This window comes from Embiotoca jacksoni, unplaced genomic scaffold (genome assembly GCF_022577435.1).
Source record: "Embiotoca jacksoni isolate LCO1_2020_lvr unplaced genomic scaffold, fEmbJac1.0.p SCAF_11, whole genome shotgun sequence".
In the NCBI taxonomy this organism is placed as follows: Eukaryota; Metazoa; Chordata; class Actinopteri; family Embiotocidae; genus Embiotoca; species Embiotoca jacksoni.
In genome coordinates this window covers 10898355-10916338 of record NW_027185241.1, presented here as the reverse complement: position 1 = coordinate 10916338, position 17984 = coordinate 10898355, and the positions used below count along the sequence as shown (strand labels likewise).

Sequence of the window (17984 nt, the reverse complement as noted above, 5' to 3'; positions counted from 1 at the left end):
TAACGTGCCACTAAACTAAGAATTTAATGGTCTGACTGAATACATGATGTTAAATAAATTCGTAAAGAATACATTCCTGGATTAAAAATAGATCAAGAATAAAATGAAAAGATGGTCTATTGCATTGCATTTATTAAATATTTTCCTTTCAACAGTCATACAGCACATATGTATATGTTTGCTCTTTGTCTTAATCTATAGTTGGCTATGAAATAAGGACTTCAAATAACAAGCCATTTAAGTTAGTAAAATGGAGACAAGACAGGAATAACATTTGGATGGCGAAGGCAGGCGATCAAAACCATTCTTCAAACTGCAAATCAAATTGGTTAAGGGGGTTTTGCACCAGAGTTAAACTGCAACAAAGGTAACAACGGTAGTTGATTATAGGCCTACAATATCTTTTTCAAATATACGTTTGCGAATGTAACAAAATATGTGGATCTACGTGCCAAATACCAACATTTTCAATGGTGCACGTGTGACTCAAACATCTATTGCCAAGTGCTGAGAACAGACTGCATGTGACGAATAACGTCTCTTTATTCACCACAGAACAGAACGAGAGGCTCCCTGGAGGCTACTGACGTCGTTCCATGTTGAAATGAGGTGGCTGCGATCAGAAGTTATTATTCGATGTAATTTGCGGTGCACTGTTTGCATGTAGAAAATGACCAGGTTGGCTGTGGGCGGGTGAACATCGTGGTCTTTCACATGTGGCCCGTGTTATCTCATCCCCCAACATGGCCACTGGTGACCTGATTGAGAGAATAAATTAAGTTTCTACAGTGGTAACCGATTCAAATGGGACAGGGAAGACATTTCTGTTATTCTGTGACTTTTCAGAAAAATATTCAATAAAAGACACCTTGTATGTCTCTTGTATAAATACACACCAGATGTTATTACTGCATGTAAACACTATTGTATATTTTCCATTGTGGTGGAAAAACAGACATGCAGAATATTCTGTGAAGCCTCAACTTCACATGATTTGGTGTAATATGACTGAGCCATGATTCAAAACTTGGTTATCGAGCTGGCACGTGATCCTCTCTCTCTCTCTCTGACCGAAGCATTAGGTACCTGTGATTTGTGCCACACTCCACAGCTGTCTTTACATCATTTGTGTACATTATTATCCTTACTAAAACTTTTGGGCAGATGATTCGTGAATCAACTTTTAAGTTGCAAGTTCACAGCAGAAGAGTCAACGTGAAGTTGAAGGCACACGGTATCTAAGATGAGGAGGCAATAAGATATTTACACAGCCAAAGCAACTGATATTTACATGAAAAAAAATAATCATATGGCAAAACTTCCACAAAGTCAGTCTGCAACGCTTCATCGTTTTCAAAGTAGGGCTTTGGTGTATCGCGATACTTCATTACTGGGTCATACCCACGTCAAGGTTTTGCATAAACGAAACTTCATTAACATTCCTGTCAAAATGCACATGGAACTAGTAGGATGCGAGGCATTAAATCAAACAACCCTCTACAACAAGAATTGTGAACATCCACTCCTGCTGTCCAGGTTTTGACAGTTGCTCCTGAGATCCACCAGGTGTCTCCCGCCACCCGCAGCACTGTCAGTAGGAGACGGCTGCAACTGAGGAGGAGCTGCCAGGCTGGATGTGCTTAAGGTGGCAGGAGTGGCACAGCAGGTGGCCGTTCAGAGGGTAACAGCGGTGACCCTCCTCGTCGTTCAGCTCCTTCTCACAGTCCTGAACAACACAGAGCAGGAGACGCATCCATTGAATGAGCTTGGACAGAGAGAACGGAGGATAGCGGGTCTGATTTTGACCTCATTTCTGAACACTGAAACACTAGTCAGCAATTATTAATAAGTGGTTGGCAAGCGGTTCCTTTACGTGCTGTATGGGCTACAGTTTCTAGAAAGAAATGTGTTGAGAAAGACACAATGTGAAGATGCTGTTCTTTGAACAACTTGAAAGATATATTCAGATGTAACGGCAGCTACTTGACCTCACAGATCGCTGATTATATTTTGAAGGTGTGAAAAAACAGGAGCTTTCAATCAGACTTTGGCAAAGCAAAGAAGAGGCACTTGAGTAAAATGAGATGTTGATGATGAGGTGTCGCGTACCTGCTCTACTCAGCACCGCATAATTACCAAGACTGTAATTAAGATCAGGGATCTACTCATTTTAATTTCTCTTAATGAGCTATTCAGAGGGTCCGTGGCTCAGAGCCAGTAAACACAAGTTTTGCGAGACGTGTTTTCACTCACCTCGCAGTGATAACATTCCACATGATAGTCTTTGTCCATGGAAACAACTCGAATGGTTTCATCAGACCCCTGGAAAGAAATTCAGACAGACAAACGCAACTGAAGCCAATCTCGCCAGCAGACACTCTTATTCTGTTCAACTTGTCAGTCTGACAAAAGCTTCAAAAGATCGATAAAAAGCGTGAGGACATTGATGAAAGCCAAGAGTTGAATTGTCTGCACTTTATACCGCTCCTCTACATTACAACCTCGGAGCACAAGCGCCTGGTAATCATCTTTCTGAGCGTCGACCCTCTCTGTGGCTTCATTATCAGTGGAGTAATTTATTGTTGAAAGACTAGAACTTGCAGTCAAATCTAATTTTGGACATTTCTTTACTTTAGCCAGCATGCCCTGCCTGTGTGTGAATCATATTTCTCCCGTCTCTCCACATCAAACAGCAGCTCGCAGATATTAGGCCTCACATTGTCTTAACCTGTTATTTAGTGGGAAATATAGCTATATTGAACTTTCTGCTATTTGTGCAGATAAATTGTGTGTTTAGGTCATAACAGAGTTAACATGAGCAGACAAGGATTTATAATCTGTGGAGTTATTGATGATTAAAAGGTCCACAGGCGAAGGTGGACAACTTAAAGATGTAATGAAGGCATCAGGCTGATCATGTCTGGCATTTTAACAGGGACTGACCCTAAAACACACCGATACAATATTCACAGTATGACACCTCTTGTGAATTTGAGCAAGTTCACAAGAGGGTTAATTCTTTTCCAGGGTCAAGATCAAATCAAATACATCAATTTATATTCATATTGTTGTGTATATTTAGCTTAATATTGTAGTTTCATTTAACAAACATTTCCCAGGAAATTAAGAAACTCTGCATTTATCTGCAATAACACCCAAACTAAGCGTTGGTCCCTGCAACCTTTGAGAGTATTTTATGTTTATAACCTACTTATTGGTCACTGAATATTTCAAATTACAGTCAACGGTCAACCGAGAAGAAAAGCATTTGAGGTTGGTCACCATAGAAGCAAAAAAATCATTTTAAACTGTCAATTTTGCTTTTTAACCAACGGGAGCACCTTTGCGGGGTGAAGGTGTTGAACATGAACGACCCTCGATTCAAGCCTGGCAAGTGTCTTTTTTTGCACGTCATTCCCCGTCTGTCTGACTATATACGTAAAAGTGTATTGTGCTACATATAAAAGCATATCCACATGTTAATACAGTTTTAGGCTTTCAGAATCTTGTGATTAAAAAGCTTCATCCCACTGAGTGAAATGATTCTTTAGGGTTCTCTTTGAACAAAATCAGACTAATGTTAAAAACGTGTTACAGTTGTCTTAATTGATTTAGACATACGAGATGTGAACCACAGTGCACTGGCATGAGAATCTTGTGTCGGCTAATATTTCCTTACGATCTAAATGAAGAGGCTAAAATGCAGGCTGATGGTGTCTTACCTCTGAGGGCAGGATGGGCTGGTTACAGGCTGCACATTTAGGCGCCAGCACCCTGGGAGAGTGACATAGGAAGAGAAAGATTGTTTAATGAGGGCGAGTGGAATAAATGGTGAGCTGAATCCAAATTCACTCTCTTCAAAGCCTGTAAAGGTTACATTTCATCTGTGGTTTCCCTCCCTCGACCTTTAAACCAGCAGAGCCTCTCCTCTTTCTCTCCTCTCTCTGACTAGGTTTGTAGACCCTGATTCAACTCGGAAGACGGCAGGTTAGCAGATGTGCTGGCTTTCCTTCACACACGTGTTTCCCCGAATCCAGCAGAAAAATAAAAAGGCAAAACTGAATTCATTATTTCCACACACATGGCTGGCACCTGGATGTCTGAGGAGGTAAACAAAGGGGCTCTCAGTGTGGATGGGGATGACTGTGGCTAAAAGTCAAACACACACACGCTCTATACACAACAAGGTTTGTCTCATTTAAATCGGCGTAGAGAACGTGTGGAGGCTACCAGGCGCTGATTGGCCACATGCTCGGCTGTGCGGTACATGCTGTTCCAGCAGAGAGAAGAACGGCTGGAACTGCGGGCTGAAGTTTTACAGGTGCTGCTGCTGATAATTCAAACCTTTCTTTAAGCAGTTAACGGGCGCAAAATACATTTTCCTCAAAACACACAAAACCTTGATGTCAGGAGTCCTTTATTTGTCCTCGCGGAGTACGTTACTGTCAAATTTGGACAGGGGCAGCCACGGCCGCATGCCTCTCTTCACACCTCTGACTGGACAGTGATCTTTTCGCCCTCCCCCTCCCTCTTCTTTCATGCCAGACCAAACTTCTCGTGTGTCTGCCACACGTGGCCGAGAGAAACTCACTCAACCTGCGCAGGCGTTCTCAACCTGATCCCGCAGCAGCAGAGGAAAGTTAAGCGGCTCTGCTGTGAATTTCTGTTTCCAGTGTCACGTTAAACCAATTTAACACGGATAAATCCAGGTCGTGCACCCGTGCTCCTCTGCTTCGTAACAAGCGGCGCTCACCTGTGGTAGTCTTTGACACAGTAAATCTTATTTTCAGTGTCCACGGTGAAGGGCACTCCATCAAGGCTCTCGTTACAGATGACGCAGCGGAAACAGCCGGGGTGGTACGACTTCCCGAGGGCCTGCAGGATCTGTAGAGGAAAAATGAGTGAAGACCATTCATTTCCCTCCGGTACTACTATTTTACGTTTCTTTACAATTTATATCCAAAAGAATGAAAATAGTAACTGTTCCTAAAAGAATCGTGCTTTTACTAGATGAATGTTTAATGATCCCTGTGGGTTTATTGAGATGTCACCCCAGAATAGAACAAAGCTAAGAGTAAGTGCTCCTCAGCATAATATAAGAAGTAATCAAGCCTACTAAATAAATTGGAGAGAAAACTACAGCAATTAACTAAAAAGTCAGCAGATGATACATCGCATGTTATATACAGTACGGAAACAACTCCTTCACTTTGTTTGCTGGATGGAGAACATGTGCAGACTCGTGTCAACAAGAATTCTTCACTTCCTGACTTGTGATGACATCATGAGCATCTGTCATTTTTGTTTTTACCCACAAGCCTGTTTGCGTGTGCGTGTGTGTGTGTGCGTGTGTGTGTGTGTGTGAGAGAGAGACAGAGATGCAGAGCCAATTCTTCCTCCTTATCCTTTATCCAGATGTGCTCACAGAGAGCTCATTTAGGGTGAAGTAACTGCTGAGATCACCTGGCTCTCACACAAACACAAACGCACAAAAATCATACAAAAGTCCAGTCAGCTGGAGAGAGGTAACAACAGACACTTACCATGTCCATGATCAGATGTCCACATGCGTTGCACTTGTCAGCAGACTGTTGGAAACCAGAGTACTACAGCAGAGGACGGACGACAGTGATGTCATTGGAATGTGGCCGTTTAACGGACGACTGAAAATTTCTGACTCTCTTCCCGTCTGAGCGCTCAAAAACTTCAACATTTTTCCTAAGCACAATCCAAAGGCGTTTGTGTGGTTTAGCATGTGTAGTTAAACTAAAACAGTTTTTTTTTTATAACCATTGAATGGCACTCCTTCCCCGCTGTAAGACCAGCATCTCTACAGTCTGTGATAACAAAAACAGCTTGCACTTTAAGTGCGAGGCATTTGCCACAAAATACATTCAAACTTATTTCAAGTCAGCATGCTATACTAAGACATTTAAACCTTCTGTTCACACACACACACTGTATTTGAATCAGTATTATTTGCTGTTAAGTACGAGCATCGTCAGCGAGGAAAGACCGCACGAGCAGGCCTGGAATTTCAGCACACGTAATTAACAGTGTATACCGGGAGCAAAGCCAGAGCAAATTTATTTCAGCGTAAATTTTGATTTTAATTGAGCAGCAAAGAGCTCTAAGTGGAAGGTCGATTAGAAGAGGTTTTATACGGAGAGGGCTACTGGCCTAAACATCCACACAGAGACTGAAAGACTGAATACAAGAAGGAGTCTGGAAAATACTTTTCATATGAAAAATGAAAAATTTTACCCCGGGGTTTAAATTGTGTTTGATAGAAGTCCTATGATTATGTATTTCATTGTGATGATGATGATTATACATTCTCCAATTTTGCAAAGCATCAGATGCCAAGTCGGATATTTTCTTTTTATGTTGAAGGCTGATGGTGTCAGCGATACCCTACAAATAGCAATTTAAAGGATCAAAAGTTTACCCCTAGTTTATCAGAAATACAGACATTTATGTCTGAATTAAAATGGATGAAAGCGTTGGATGAAAGTGAATGCAGCAAGTTTAAAAAGGTACTGTCTGGTATCTGTTGACTAAACCTAATGGCTCATTGAAGTCCCAATAAAGGTTACAAGACCACATACCCCAGTTGAGGTAGACTAAACATTGATTGCTTATTGACTACTCACCAGGAAGTCCTCTTCACAGAAAACCTTCCCTCCGACATAGTAGAAAGCCTTTCCTCTCAGCCTTCGACCTGCAGGAACACACAAAAGTCTATTCGTATCATTTCACACCAGTGACTCTCAAAAACACACTGCCAGGAAGAAAAAAAAACTATAAATGTTTTCCATTATTGAAATGTGAAAATAAGTAGGTTAAAGCAGGCAAGAAAAGGTAAGTCAATGACAGAAGGTTTAAACGTCTTAGTGGAAAATCTCGCATGAGCCATGAGCCCCGATCTCAAAAAATAGTTACAGCACTAATGCATGAACCGTGGTGATTAATTACAGTCATTGGAAGGTAATGGGCCCTCTTGCAATATTCATTATATCCTGCTGAATTCCAAGCAGATAAATCAAATAAGCGGATCTATGGTGAACTGGTAGCTTAATATAATAATGCTGGGACTCGGAGTAGTCTGCAGCAAGGCAAGGAACACATGTGGATCAAACACGTGTGAGGAAAATGCTTGTTAAATCCAATTACTGGACAGGTGCAACAGATTAATCTCTCTGCTCGATAGGATTTCATGGCAACCACAGGCCAAGGTCTGCAACGACCCGCCATTCTTCTTCGGTCCTCTTAGTGTCTTTCCACATGCTGGGAATGCTTCCTGTCTGTCTGTCTGTGTTCAGTCTGGATCTGCCTTCTTATACACACACACACACACACACACACACACACACACACACACACACACACACACACACACACACACACACACACACACACACACACACACACACACACACACACACACACACACACACACACACACACACACACACACACGCCAAACCTTCTTGCTCACTTCACATAGCTATTCTTGCCCAGGTCCCACAGGAAGAAGGAACATTCCCCACATTTTCTGAGCGGGAGGGGTGAGGGAGTGAGGAGGGGGGGACAGCAGGGGAGAGGAGGGACTAACCTTAGTGAACAGCAGCCCTGTTTATCTCCCAGGCTCATCTCACACTCTGTTTACCTGATATTTGTATCCAGACTACTACTCCCAGTCTCTGTCTCAAGAGAGAGCAAGAGAGAGATCAAATATCATATTTCATCCCTAACATATAGATCAACCTACCCATAAATCAGTGCAATCAACCTACAAAGTGAAGAAAATGACTATTTTAAACCCAAAAGGAAGAACAGAAGCTCTGCCCAACAGGCTCCCTCTTCTAAAACCCTCACTACTGTCTTTAACTGACTAACAATTAATCAAAAGTCATAATTTGACTATTTGGAAGAGTCAAAGAAAACCATAGACTCTGCCGTTTTTCAGCAATGAGCATGAATTATATGAAGAAGAGAAAAGGGAAAAACATTAAAAATTAAACCTCGTGATTTCTCTTTTTCAAATCAATGGAACATTAAATTGTCCTAACAAATTATTCACAATTATATTATTTTACTTTTATTTTATTATTTAACAGAATAATAATGATCATGCAGCAACCGAAGCCTGGCCAAGGTTAAAAAAAAAAAAAAAAAAAAAAAAAAAAAAAAAAAAAAAAAGAAGAGACAAGTCATTGTGATCAGGCCAGAGTGTGGAGCTGGCTTTGGGTAATTACTGACAGACAGTCTTGGAACTGTGTCCCTAAAGGAAGGAGGGAAGGATAAAGGGGATGAAAGTGAGTTATGGGCCATTCCTCTTCTTCACATTCTAGTCTTTTTTCTAATGAGTCAGAGAGGGAAGGCTCCGGGCTTTGCGGAAAGATAAGGGCTTAATTAAAGTCAGGAGTCAGGACTGACGTTTGAAAAGGACCAGAAAGAACTGTGACTATTGTGCTTTCATAAAAATGTAAAATACCTGAGGGACAGAACAAAACACAGGGCCATTTTCTAATTAAACCATTCTATGAATTCCCTTACGTAATCCCATTCAGAAAATAAGCAGTTCACAATGACCCTGCCAGGACTTTCTAATCAAGCCTTAACCCCATTCTTTCTTGTGAGTAAATTACTCAAATGAGACATCTCCGCAAAAGAGCTCTTTTTTTATGAACCAATTTCAAACTCGTAGATTGATTACTCCGAGATTCAATCTCACCTTAAAGTTTCCATACTGTACACTTTTCAGACATTTTATTTTTAGTCTTGATATTCGTAAGAAGATATTTTTGTGGTTTTCAAGTACCATGCATCTTTCATCTCCTCGCTTCAGCTGCTATCTGGAGCTGTACTGAAAACAGACTGTGTTTGTGCCTCGGTGAAAGGATATCAATGATCCTCTCTTCTGATTTTCCGAGTGGCCACGCCCAGGCTAATCACAGGTTTTCTTTGATCTTGTAGCTTTGCTAGATCCGCAACAGAATGACGAGTATTTTATCCACATTAATGGTTGGACAGTGGGTCGTGCCGAGGGTGGACATATGACATGAGCGTGCGTTTGTGACATCACAAACCTATTGAAGTCCAAACGGCATCGTTGCTAAATACAGGCTGGTAGCATTTCTCTATTAACTGAGTGTTTTAACAGTTGCACAACATTTATACAGCACCAAGACTAATCTAAAAAGAAACAAAAAACTGACTTTTTACAATATAGGACCTTTAAGTCACTCCCTGTCCTGCTAAAGACATCATTGTACGTTAAATTGACAAGGAAAAACAGCATTTTTAAGAATTCTTTCTGCAAGTCTACATGCATTTCTCTGACTGTGAGCAGCACCTGGAATGTTTGTTTGGTCTGACAATCTACCCAGCAGATGTTGACATACCAGTGGATTCAGGACTAATCAGATCATTGCTTGTACTCTCAACTCTCAAAGCCTGCGGACTGCCTGGGATATCAGGCTGATATTAAGAAAGTAGAATCTGTGTATCACAGTTCTTACTTGCCCTCCTGCCGCGTGTGGCCGGGCAATGGCTTTCTTTACGTTTTGAACATTTCCACAGTTGACAATGTGGGGCTCAATGTCCAACTGGAACAGGAACTGGAACAGGATTGTGCCTTTAAAATGTTTGTACACGGTAAATGATTGACTTGGACTTGGAGGGGAGCCCCTCCCTGCAGCAAAGTGCTGAATACCAAACACGCAGCCTGAGCTCTGATAGCCACCAGGAATGTCCTCCTGCCTCTCGGTCACCTTGGGGGAACTGGACGGACTGAGAGCATGGGAGGAAGTTCTGGTCATGAAAATGTATGAATCCCAACAAGAGCAACAATTGTTGTGACATTGATATGAAAGTAGTGAGTATTGTCTGGTTTACTGTGTGGGTACAAACATAATACATATATGCATGTTCATGTGTCAATGTTCCCCCGGCATGCCGGCTGCGTGTGGTGGGTGGTGTGCTCCCATTGAACGGTCTCCCTATCCCCGCCAGTACTCCCGTCTCTTTGCAGCCAGCTGACATAACAGCACCTACTGTCCTCCTGCAGCTCGACCTACTGAGGCCCCCCCCCACCCCCCCATGCCTGCATTCCTCCCCAGATGAGATGCTTTTCCATGAGGCCACTCACAGCGAACACGACACTAATGCCCTCACATGGAGCAAGCTATGAGAGGTATGTGGTGTGTAAACTCTCTCCCTCCACTTTAGACATCAGCTTCACTTGGAGCCACAATAGGTCTCCTCTTTTTTTTTTTTTCATCTCTCACATTCACAGGGCGGAGGGGAAAGAAAAACAGAGATCTTCATCACGCATATGAGTGCGTAACCAGCAAGGTCAAAGGTGCTGCAGAATAATGGACCAGAGAAAGGGTCACCGCAGTGCCACAAATACTCCACATACCCACGATCTGATAATTGGGACAGAGTTTTTAATTGGTTGGAGCAGAGAGCCAGGGAGGCACGCTGCCATCCAGGCATGAAGCTACAGGCCAGTCATATATCAGATGGTGCAGCCAAGGTCATGAACCTCTACTCATGTCTGGCAGGACTTAATTGGTCAGGTAAACTATATAAACTGTATAAACAGACCAAGTAAACAAAAACAAAAAAAACGCGGCCAGTGCAGCTTTTAATGATCGTGCCACTGAAACAGGTCACAGCAACAGATCCACACATCAGAAAGTTAACTTTTGAACAGTGGAGACTTTACCTAACCTTACCTTTATGATTTTTAATGCTAGAAGAACATTTCATGGGTTATGGTTAACTGTTCTAACGTGTAATTTATTTAAGCTCATTAAATGTAAAAATAAAAAAAAATTGTGTGTTTGAGATTGATGTTAAAGTACTTTTAAACAAACGGGGCGGGTAGCCAACAAGCTCCGTAGGCTACAAGCCATTCTGGTTTTTGCTTCCTCAGAAGTCCCACAAATTGCACATCTTTCTCAAGCATGGTTATGGTTTTAATGTTCAGTGATTTTCTGTCTCAGGACAAGACTCAAATACCCTCCGAGTATTAATCTAAAACTTCTTTTATTGACTGAATTAGGTGGACAAATATTCTTGCTCTGTGTGTCTGTGTGGGCTGGAGGAGTGACTGGCACACCCAGAAACCAAACACCATCAGAAGAGGACAGTAATCCCTGAATAACTGTGTGTTTTTGCTTGAGGCAGTGAATGACTGAAGAAGACAGGACCACTTCTATTCAAGAGCACAGGGTCTTTGGCAGCCGATTAGTCAGGAGGTGATATGAGCTTTATGTGCAGAGAGAAGTGTACAAATGGGAGCAAAAGTCATTTAATGAAGGTGTGTATGTGTGTGTGTGTACTCACTACAGGCACTACAGGTGAAGCAGTTGTCATGGTAAAGGCTCCCCATCGCCTGGCAGGCCTGGTTGGCTCCATACACTTCTTTATTACACTTCACACAGAGTCCTGGAACACAAGACGGCATCGTTTAAGAACATTTATACGGTTCAGTTCAATTCTTGGAAGTAGGCCACATCAACACACATCAAATTAAATTTCAATGCAAATAAAACAGTTACTTCAATACCCACACACTAGGTTGCACTATTAGTTTATGGAGAGAGGCAATATAGCTTCACAGAAGTCAGGAAGTCAGTTTAGTGAGCTCTATCAATGAAAGAGGAAATATCCATATCTGCTTATTTGACTTGGCTCAGAGACTGAGGTCTGTTAATAAAGACGCTGATAAAAATCACACACAGTGAGTGTGGCTTGATATGAGGATACAGGAGTCTACTTAATATTAATCCAAACACTCATTCTTTCCAAAATAGATTTGATTGAAATTGCAGAGAAAAATGTTAAAAGCAGGAAACAGGAAAAGAAACCACATGAAAGCAACAGTTTTCTCTCTCCTGTGCGTTGGGTGAAGATTACTAGTTCAGGCCTCTCACAGAGCAAATCACATGAGAGCATGCCAGGCATCTTACATAATCTCTCCTTTGATTTTGGACAGCTCCTGAGGAACACAAGGTTTCTCGTGTGATCAATATGCAAATATTTTTTTTATCTGGAGCTGCTTAGGGATGCAATGCTTTCCACAAACCTGACATCAATCCTCTTTTATCGTCACCACCTCCCTACCATTCTCAATTTCTCCCTCTGCATGACATGCTGCGATATGACAACAGACATATGGACTGGCCGGCACCGCTGAGCCCAAAGGGTCGTCAAATAAATGAATCAGACACTACGATATAACCACCCAATCATAAAGTATGATGTTAAAACAGAAGGGGCAATGACATTTACGGAGGATGAAAGCGAGCCCTTGAGTTTCTCTTTTACTCCGAGGACGTGTGTGCACGAGGTTGTTTGTGTGTGCGCGTGTGTTTTTATAGAAAAACTCCCTGGAGACTGAGGAATAGAGCTCAACAGAAGAGAGCAGCCCGGCCCAGTTTCTCCTCAAACACTCACAAAGAAACTTCTGTTTTCACTGTATCCAGCACGAATCACACAGCTGCCTCCTCCGAAAACACACAGTTGTATTTAATAACCTTCTTCAAATGTTTCTCCTCAGTAATACAATATAGAGCCGGGCTATATATAATTCAACTGTGCCCCTCCTAATGCCACCACAGACAACACATCATCGGGGGCCCAGACGGCTGGAAAGAAGATTTAGAGGAGATAATAGAGGGATATTAATAGAAAGCAAAGAATGTTGCTCTTCTGTAAAGCTATTTTGTTGACATGAAAACACAATAAAAGTAGTTAAGGCCCCAAACTACTGAAAAGGACATTTTTCTTCTTTTTTTCATTTTAAGTTTTGCATTGCATGCACCAACAGAAAAAAAAAATGCTATAAAACTCCACATTTTCGTAGTGACCTCCTCACCAGTTGGGCCACTACAAATCTGCTTTTGGCCACAGTCCCATATTCCAAAACGGTAATTATTCAGGGGACTGACTGGCTTCTACTAGGGGGAGGGGAAGCAAAACATGCAGCCAAACCCCTTCCACCCTCCACCTCCACCTCCCAATCCCACCCTCCACCTCCCAATCCCACCCCTCACCTTTCCCAGCTGTCAAAACTCTCAGTAGTAGGCTGCTTGCTGGCAACTGACAGAAAACTAAATTTTAGTCACACACTGTTGGCAGCTTGTGTTATCACTACAATTAGAACCAAGATTCTTGACTCGTGTCATCTTAGCAGCTGATAAAACCTTCACTTTAATAGTAGCAAAAATATGTACATCACCATCTAATGTGCTGAAATGTGGGGAAAGCATTTAACCTTTTGTGTCCGACGCATCCCCAGCTGTTTACCAGACTGTTTACCCGTTACTTTTAGCTTTATGAATCCATTCTTTCAATATTTCAACAGAGTATCCATTGATTTTAGGGAAGTATTTCCACTATTTCAACCTTATTTCAAATCGTTATCCATAACATTGAGGTAACTTCTTTTTCATGTAATCTCTTTGGAAAAATGGCTTTAAGGTGTTTCAAATTGAGGTTGATAGGAGGTGTGTGCTCTATAGTCTGCCAATTAAAGCTTGCATCTTGTGGCAGCAGTACTTGGTGTGTTATTGCTTAGCCAATTAGCTGCAAGTATGTGCATTTCTAAGTATAATTTCAAAGGACTGAGCAATGAAAGAGAGCTATAAATTTTAAATTGCATCTATAAACACATCCACCACCGGGCTATACCTTTGAAAGTCGCAAAAATGTGTATGCATATGAAATGCACCGCCGGTCATCTATCAATAGACAAAAACACACAGATATGAGCATGAGAGGATATCACACACACACACACACACACACACACACACACACACACACACACACACACACACACACACACACACACACACAAATTGACCTCCAAAAGCCCACCAGAGCAGAAGCCAAGAATCCCTGGGAAGACTTAAGACGACGCTTTCCAATCAACAGCCAGATGGGATAAATTAATCCTCCATCTTAACACAACACTAAATGTTCCATGTGTGTGTGTGTGTGTGTGTGTGTGTGTGTGTGTGAGAGCCACAGGATGTCCCACCACTTCTCCCTTCTCCAGTGAACTTGTCTATAAAGCTCACATCCTCTCAGGCTCTTGTGGCCAAAGACAGAGAGGCATCCACAAACTTCTCCCTTAAATCTCCCTGTTTTTACTACTCATCCATTCAGCGGCACAGCAGGAAACTCGTCTGAGACACCCGTCCCCTTTGTATCTAAAAGACCTAATTTCTAAAATTCCTCGCTCTCTTCCTTCAGACATTCTTCGTGTTCCCTTGGTGCAGCCATTTGGCACTGAACTCATTTTCCCAGAACCTCCAGTTGCAGATATGCCAATGAGCACAATGCACAAATGGGAAATCTGATGGACCCAGCCCTGAGGTATGGACACAGCTCAGTGGACCGGGTAAATACCACGGCTGCACTGGCAGAAGCTTTCTGCACACAAAGACATTTCATCTTCCAAAAACGTAAGAATACTCAAACACTGGCGAGATCATCATTAGTCAAAACTCCCAGAAATGGCTTAAAAGTCTTTCTTATATTGTTTTGTGTAGGATTATGAAGGTCTTTTATGAAGACATTGAAGTGTAGGAAACTTGCCTACACAGGTTTTTTTCTGGCATGAAAGCATGACTCAGATGATGAGCCGTGGTCTGGTGGGAAACTCCATATACGAACTATGTGTGGGCGGTGTGGGAAAATAAATACATTTAGTGTATTCATTTAAAAGGCTCGTGGTGGCGGTGATGTATGGGAGAGCATCTTCCCGTACACTTTAAATTACAATTGTGACATTGCAGCAGGAAATTCCTCCAGAGAGGAGGCGAGGGTGGGTTACACGTGTCCGTGTGTGTGTGTGTGTTTAATGGGGTGTTTTTTAGCCTCCAATATCATATTACCCATCTCACACTCTTGCCCTCCCCACTTATCTTTCCTTCTTAAAGCGAAACATCCCATTTTCAATGAATGGCTTTGGCAAACACTTGAGGACCCGTGTCTTGCCCATTTACTAAATCTGTAACAACAGCATGTCGGCGATCTCAATGCCAAGCATCTGTTTTTCAAAGTTGCATTAATTTCCTGACAATGCTCCCACAGTCCACATAGAGCAGCTGAAGTGCTACAAGCACCGATTTGAGCAATAGAAAAGCAGAATATTCTGCTGATGACGGACATTCCTCTCCACCCCTGCCCACCTCTGCAGGCACAGAGAAACGCTTGTTCCTCATTTGCCCACCCCCCCCAAAAAAAAGAGTAGAGCAATGTCCAAACACAGGTCTGTGGTAATGGCATAATTTCAACATGGGAATCACAAACTTAATGCCGCACAGATCTGACTGCAGTGACCAAGCTCTAATTTTGGAGTCAACAAAGTTGCCTCTTAAGTCGTCATTTCAATCTCAGAGCAGATAAGAGATCAACATTCTTCTTTCGGGTCTGTGGCCACCTTTTACTGCCAGAGGGTTTGTTATGGGCAGACAATGAATCATTTAAATAAAAGACGTAACAAATTAAAAAAAAAAAAAAAAGCATTCTGTCTGAATTCTTCTTAGGAAAGTAAGAGAGACCTCCTATAGCATCTGCCTAAAAAGTTTAACTATTGGATCAGTGAAGGCCATGAATGTCATCAAAGACATCAGACAGCTGGGATGCACTCCTGTTAAAGCCACAGAAAAGGAAAACGCAGATGTGTCTGTGTGCGAGGGAAACCAGAAGAAAGAGGAAAAAGGGGGACAGTTTCAATGCATGAGCATGTGTAAATGTGAAATCAAAAACAAGTGCATTTATGTTCTAAACTATGACTGGATGTTTCTGTCATTCATTCAAGAGAACCTCCCTCGTCGATGCTGGGAATCAGAGGTCTTACCAAAGTAGTCAGCCTTTGGTTGAGCATCCATCTCCTTTTCCAGCCGCTTAGTGAGGGCTTCTAACTTTATTTCAGCGGATGATGGCCCCTGTTCAGGCGGCTGCGAGAGGAGAGACCGAGAGGGTAGCTGGACAGGTTTAGAGGAGCGCAGGACTTCAGCCTCAACACTGGTGGGTATTTGGCTCTGACCTTGACCCTGGCTGATGCTTTTGGACACACTGCCTGGGATCAAGGCAGCGGGTGTCACCAGGGCTTTGGGTTGAGGCGTTTCAGAAGATGCAGCTAGGACAAAAGAAACTGGAACAGGACCATTATGGCTGGCAGAGGGTTTTGAAGTTGGAGATAGTGGCACATAATGGGCTGCAGGCTGGGTGGAGGCCTGCTGCACATGGAAGTCAGCTCCTCCTGTGAAGGCGCTCAGAGGCAGGGCAGGGATCAGGTCTGGTTTTGCCAGGCCAGACGGCTCGGCAGTCCACCCCCTGGCTGGCCCAGCAGAGGAGGGGGGACTCCGGCTGACAGAAGAAGTGACAGGGGTGGACGGGAGGCTGCTGCTCCCTGATCCAGACAAAGATAGGGACGGCTGGCTCTCTCTGGATGGGGCCCAGGCAGCCGGCTGGCTGACAGGGTGACGAGCATGCGTGGGCGCGCTGTGACCGGCGTTTCCAGCGCTGGGCGGAGAAGGGGTGTTGTGCTGGTATGAATGCGGCTCCTTATTATCGTAATTGTTTGCCCTGCCGGCTGGAAGTTCAGACTGGTGGTGTTTCTGGCCGTCAGGCTGTGCGTACTGACTCCCAGCCGCGGTGCTCGGCACTGGGCCAGAGAGTATCGGGGGCTTCGCTGCCGCTTCACTCGGCTGTCTGTAACTGTTGATGGGCGGCCTGTCTTTGGTGTAATGTGTGCTATTGTGGCCGCCATTCATTTTAATGGCCTGGTTGGTCTTTGCCATCTCCTCCTGGTGTTTCTGCATGTGTATTTTAGTCATTTTAGAAGCAAAAACTTTTCTCGTCTCCTCAAAGTCGGGGTTATTTCCCGCATCCCGCCTCATCCGAAATAAACCATCTCTGGATGCTTCATACATATTAAGGTCCTCGATAAACTTACTCGCCTCTAGTCCCAAATCCTCGTATTTATCCATTCTGGAAAAAAGAAAACGTTTTATGTCTGCTTCAATGGAGAAAAATGAACTATTCAGAAGATAGTTAAATCACAAAAAGTGAGACTTCCAGAGTGAATGATCAACTTCACGTTAAAGTCCAGCAGCTCGCAGTCTTGACAGAAGACAATGGTCCAGACCCAGGATTAAACTTTTCTCCCTTACGTCCAACTTTACCGTCCAGTTAAAACCTCCAGCGCTGAACAACAAAACAAAGTTTGAACTTCGACGTCCTCCTCGATGAAAGCGGTCCGTCCGTCCGTCCGGTTCAGCACTGCCCCGGACAAGCCGCCGTCTGTGTGGCTATAAAAGTGAACAGATCCCAGATCCGATACCCTGGACGACCCTGCAAACTACTGCCCCCTCCTCCTCCTCCTCCTCCTGCGTTACAGTCCCAGCGGGAAACCTTCATTCAAAACGCCGTCCTCTGCACTCCTGACGAGGGAAACAAAACAAAAAAAAACAAAAAAAAGTACTTTAAAGTAGTTCAAACATCTCTTATTGTCGCGACGTTTGACCGGTGAAAGTCTTCGACCGTGGAGCAGCACGGAGCCGTACGTGGCCACCGGTCGGCAGTTGGGACTGAAAACAGGGAACAGTTTGTTTTTAAAGGCGCAGTGCTCTCCTCAAGTACAAGTCACCGCGCTCCTCATTACTCACAGTGTTATATATATATATATATATAACTCACTGGCCCGTATCTTGTTTTATAATGGCGGAATCTGTGGGCAGATATCCTTTCTGTTTACTGGCCTTTACATCTTGTGTCATCTTTTAAAAAAAAAATATATGACTAAGTGTTTTGAGGCACACCCAAAAAAAATAAAATAATAAAATCAGCATTTTCTTTTCGCTTCATAAGAAACAAACACTGTTTAAAAACAAGCCCCACTAACTTTGCTTATATTCCAGTACTTTTATTATTGTAGCCATTTTTTTTGTCGG

General features: G+C 43.0%; 1 protein-coding gene across 1 annotated transcript; it reads right to left on the bottom strand.

Moving 5' to 3' along the window:
• Positions 1–114: 114 nt before the first annotated feature.
• Positions 115–17756, bottom strand: limd1a (LIM domains containing 1a). Its single transcript, XM_069143151.1, has 8 exons — positions 15887–17756; positions 11359–11460; positions 6654–6721; positions 5544–5606; positions 4754–4884; positions 3723–3774; positions 2254–2322; positions 115–1726 (listed from the first exon to the last, which is right to left on the bottom strand). Exons 1-8 carry the CDS (start codon positions 17019–17021, stop codon positions 1592–1594), a joined length of 1755 nt encoding a protein of 584 aa, XP_068999252.1. The 5' UTR covers positions 17022–17756; the 3' UTR covers positions 115–1591.
• Positions 17757–17984: the final 228 nt, after the last annotated feature.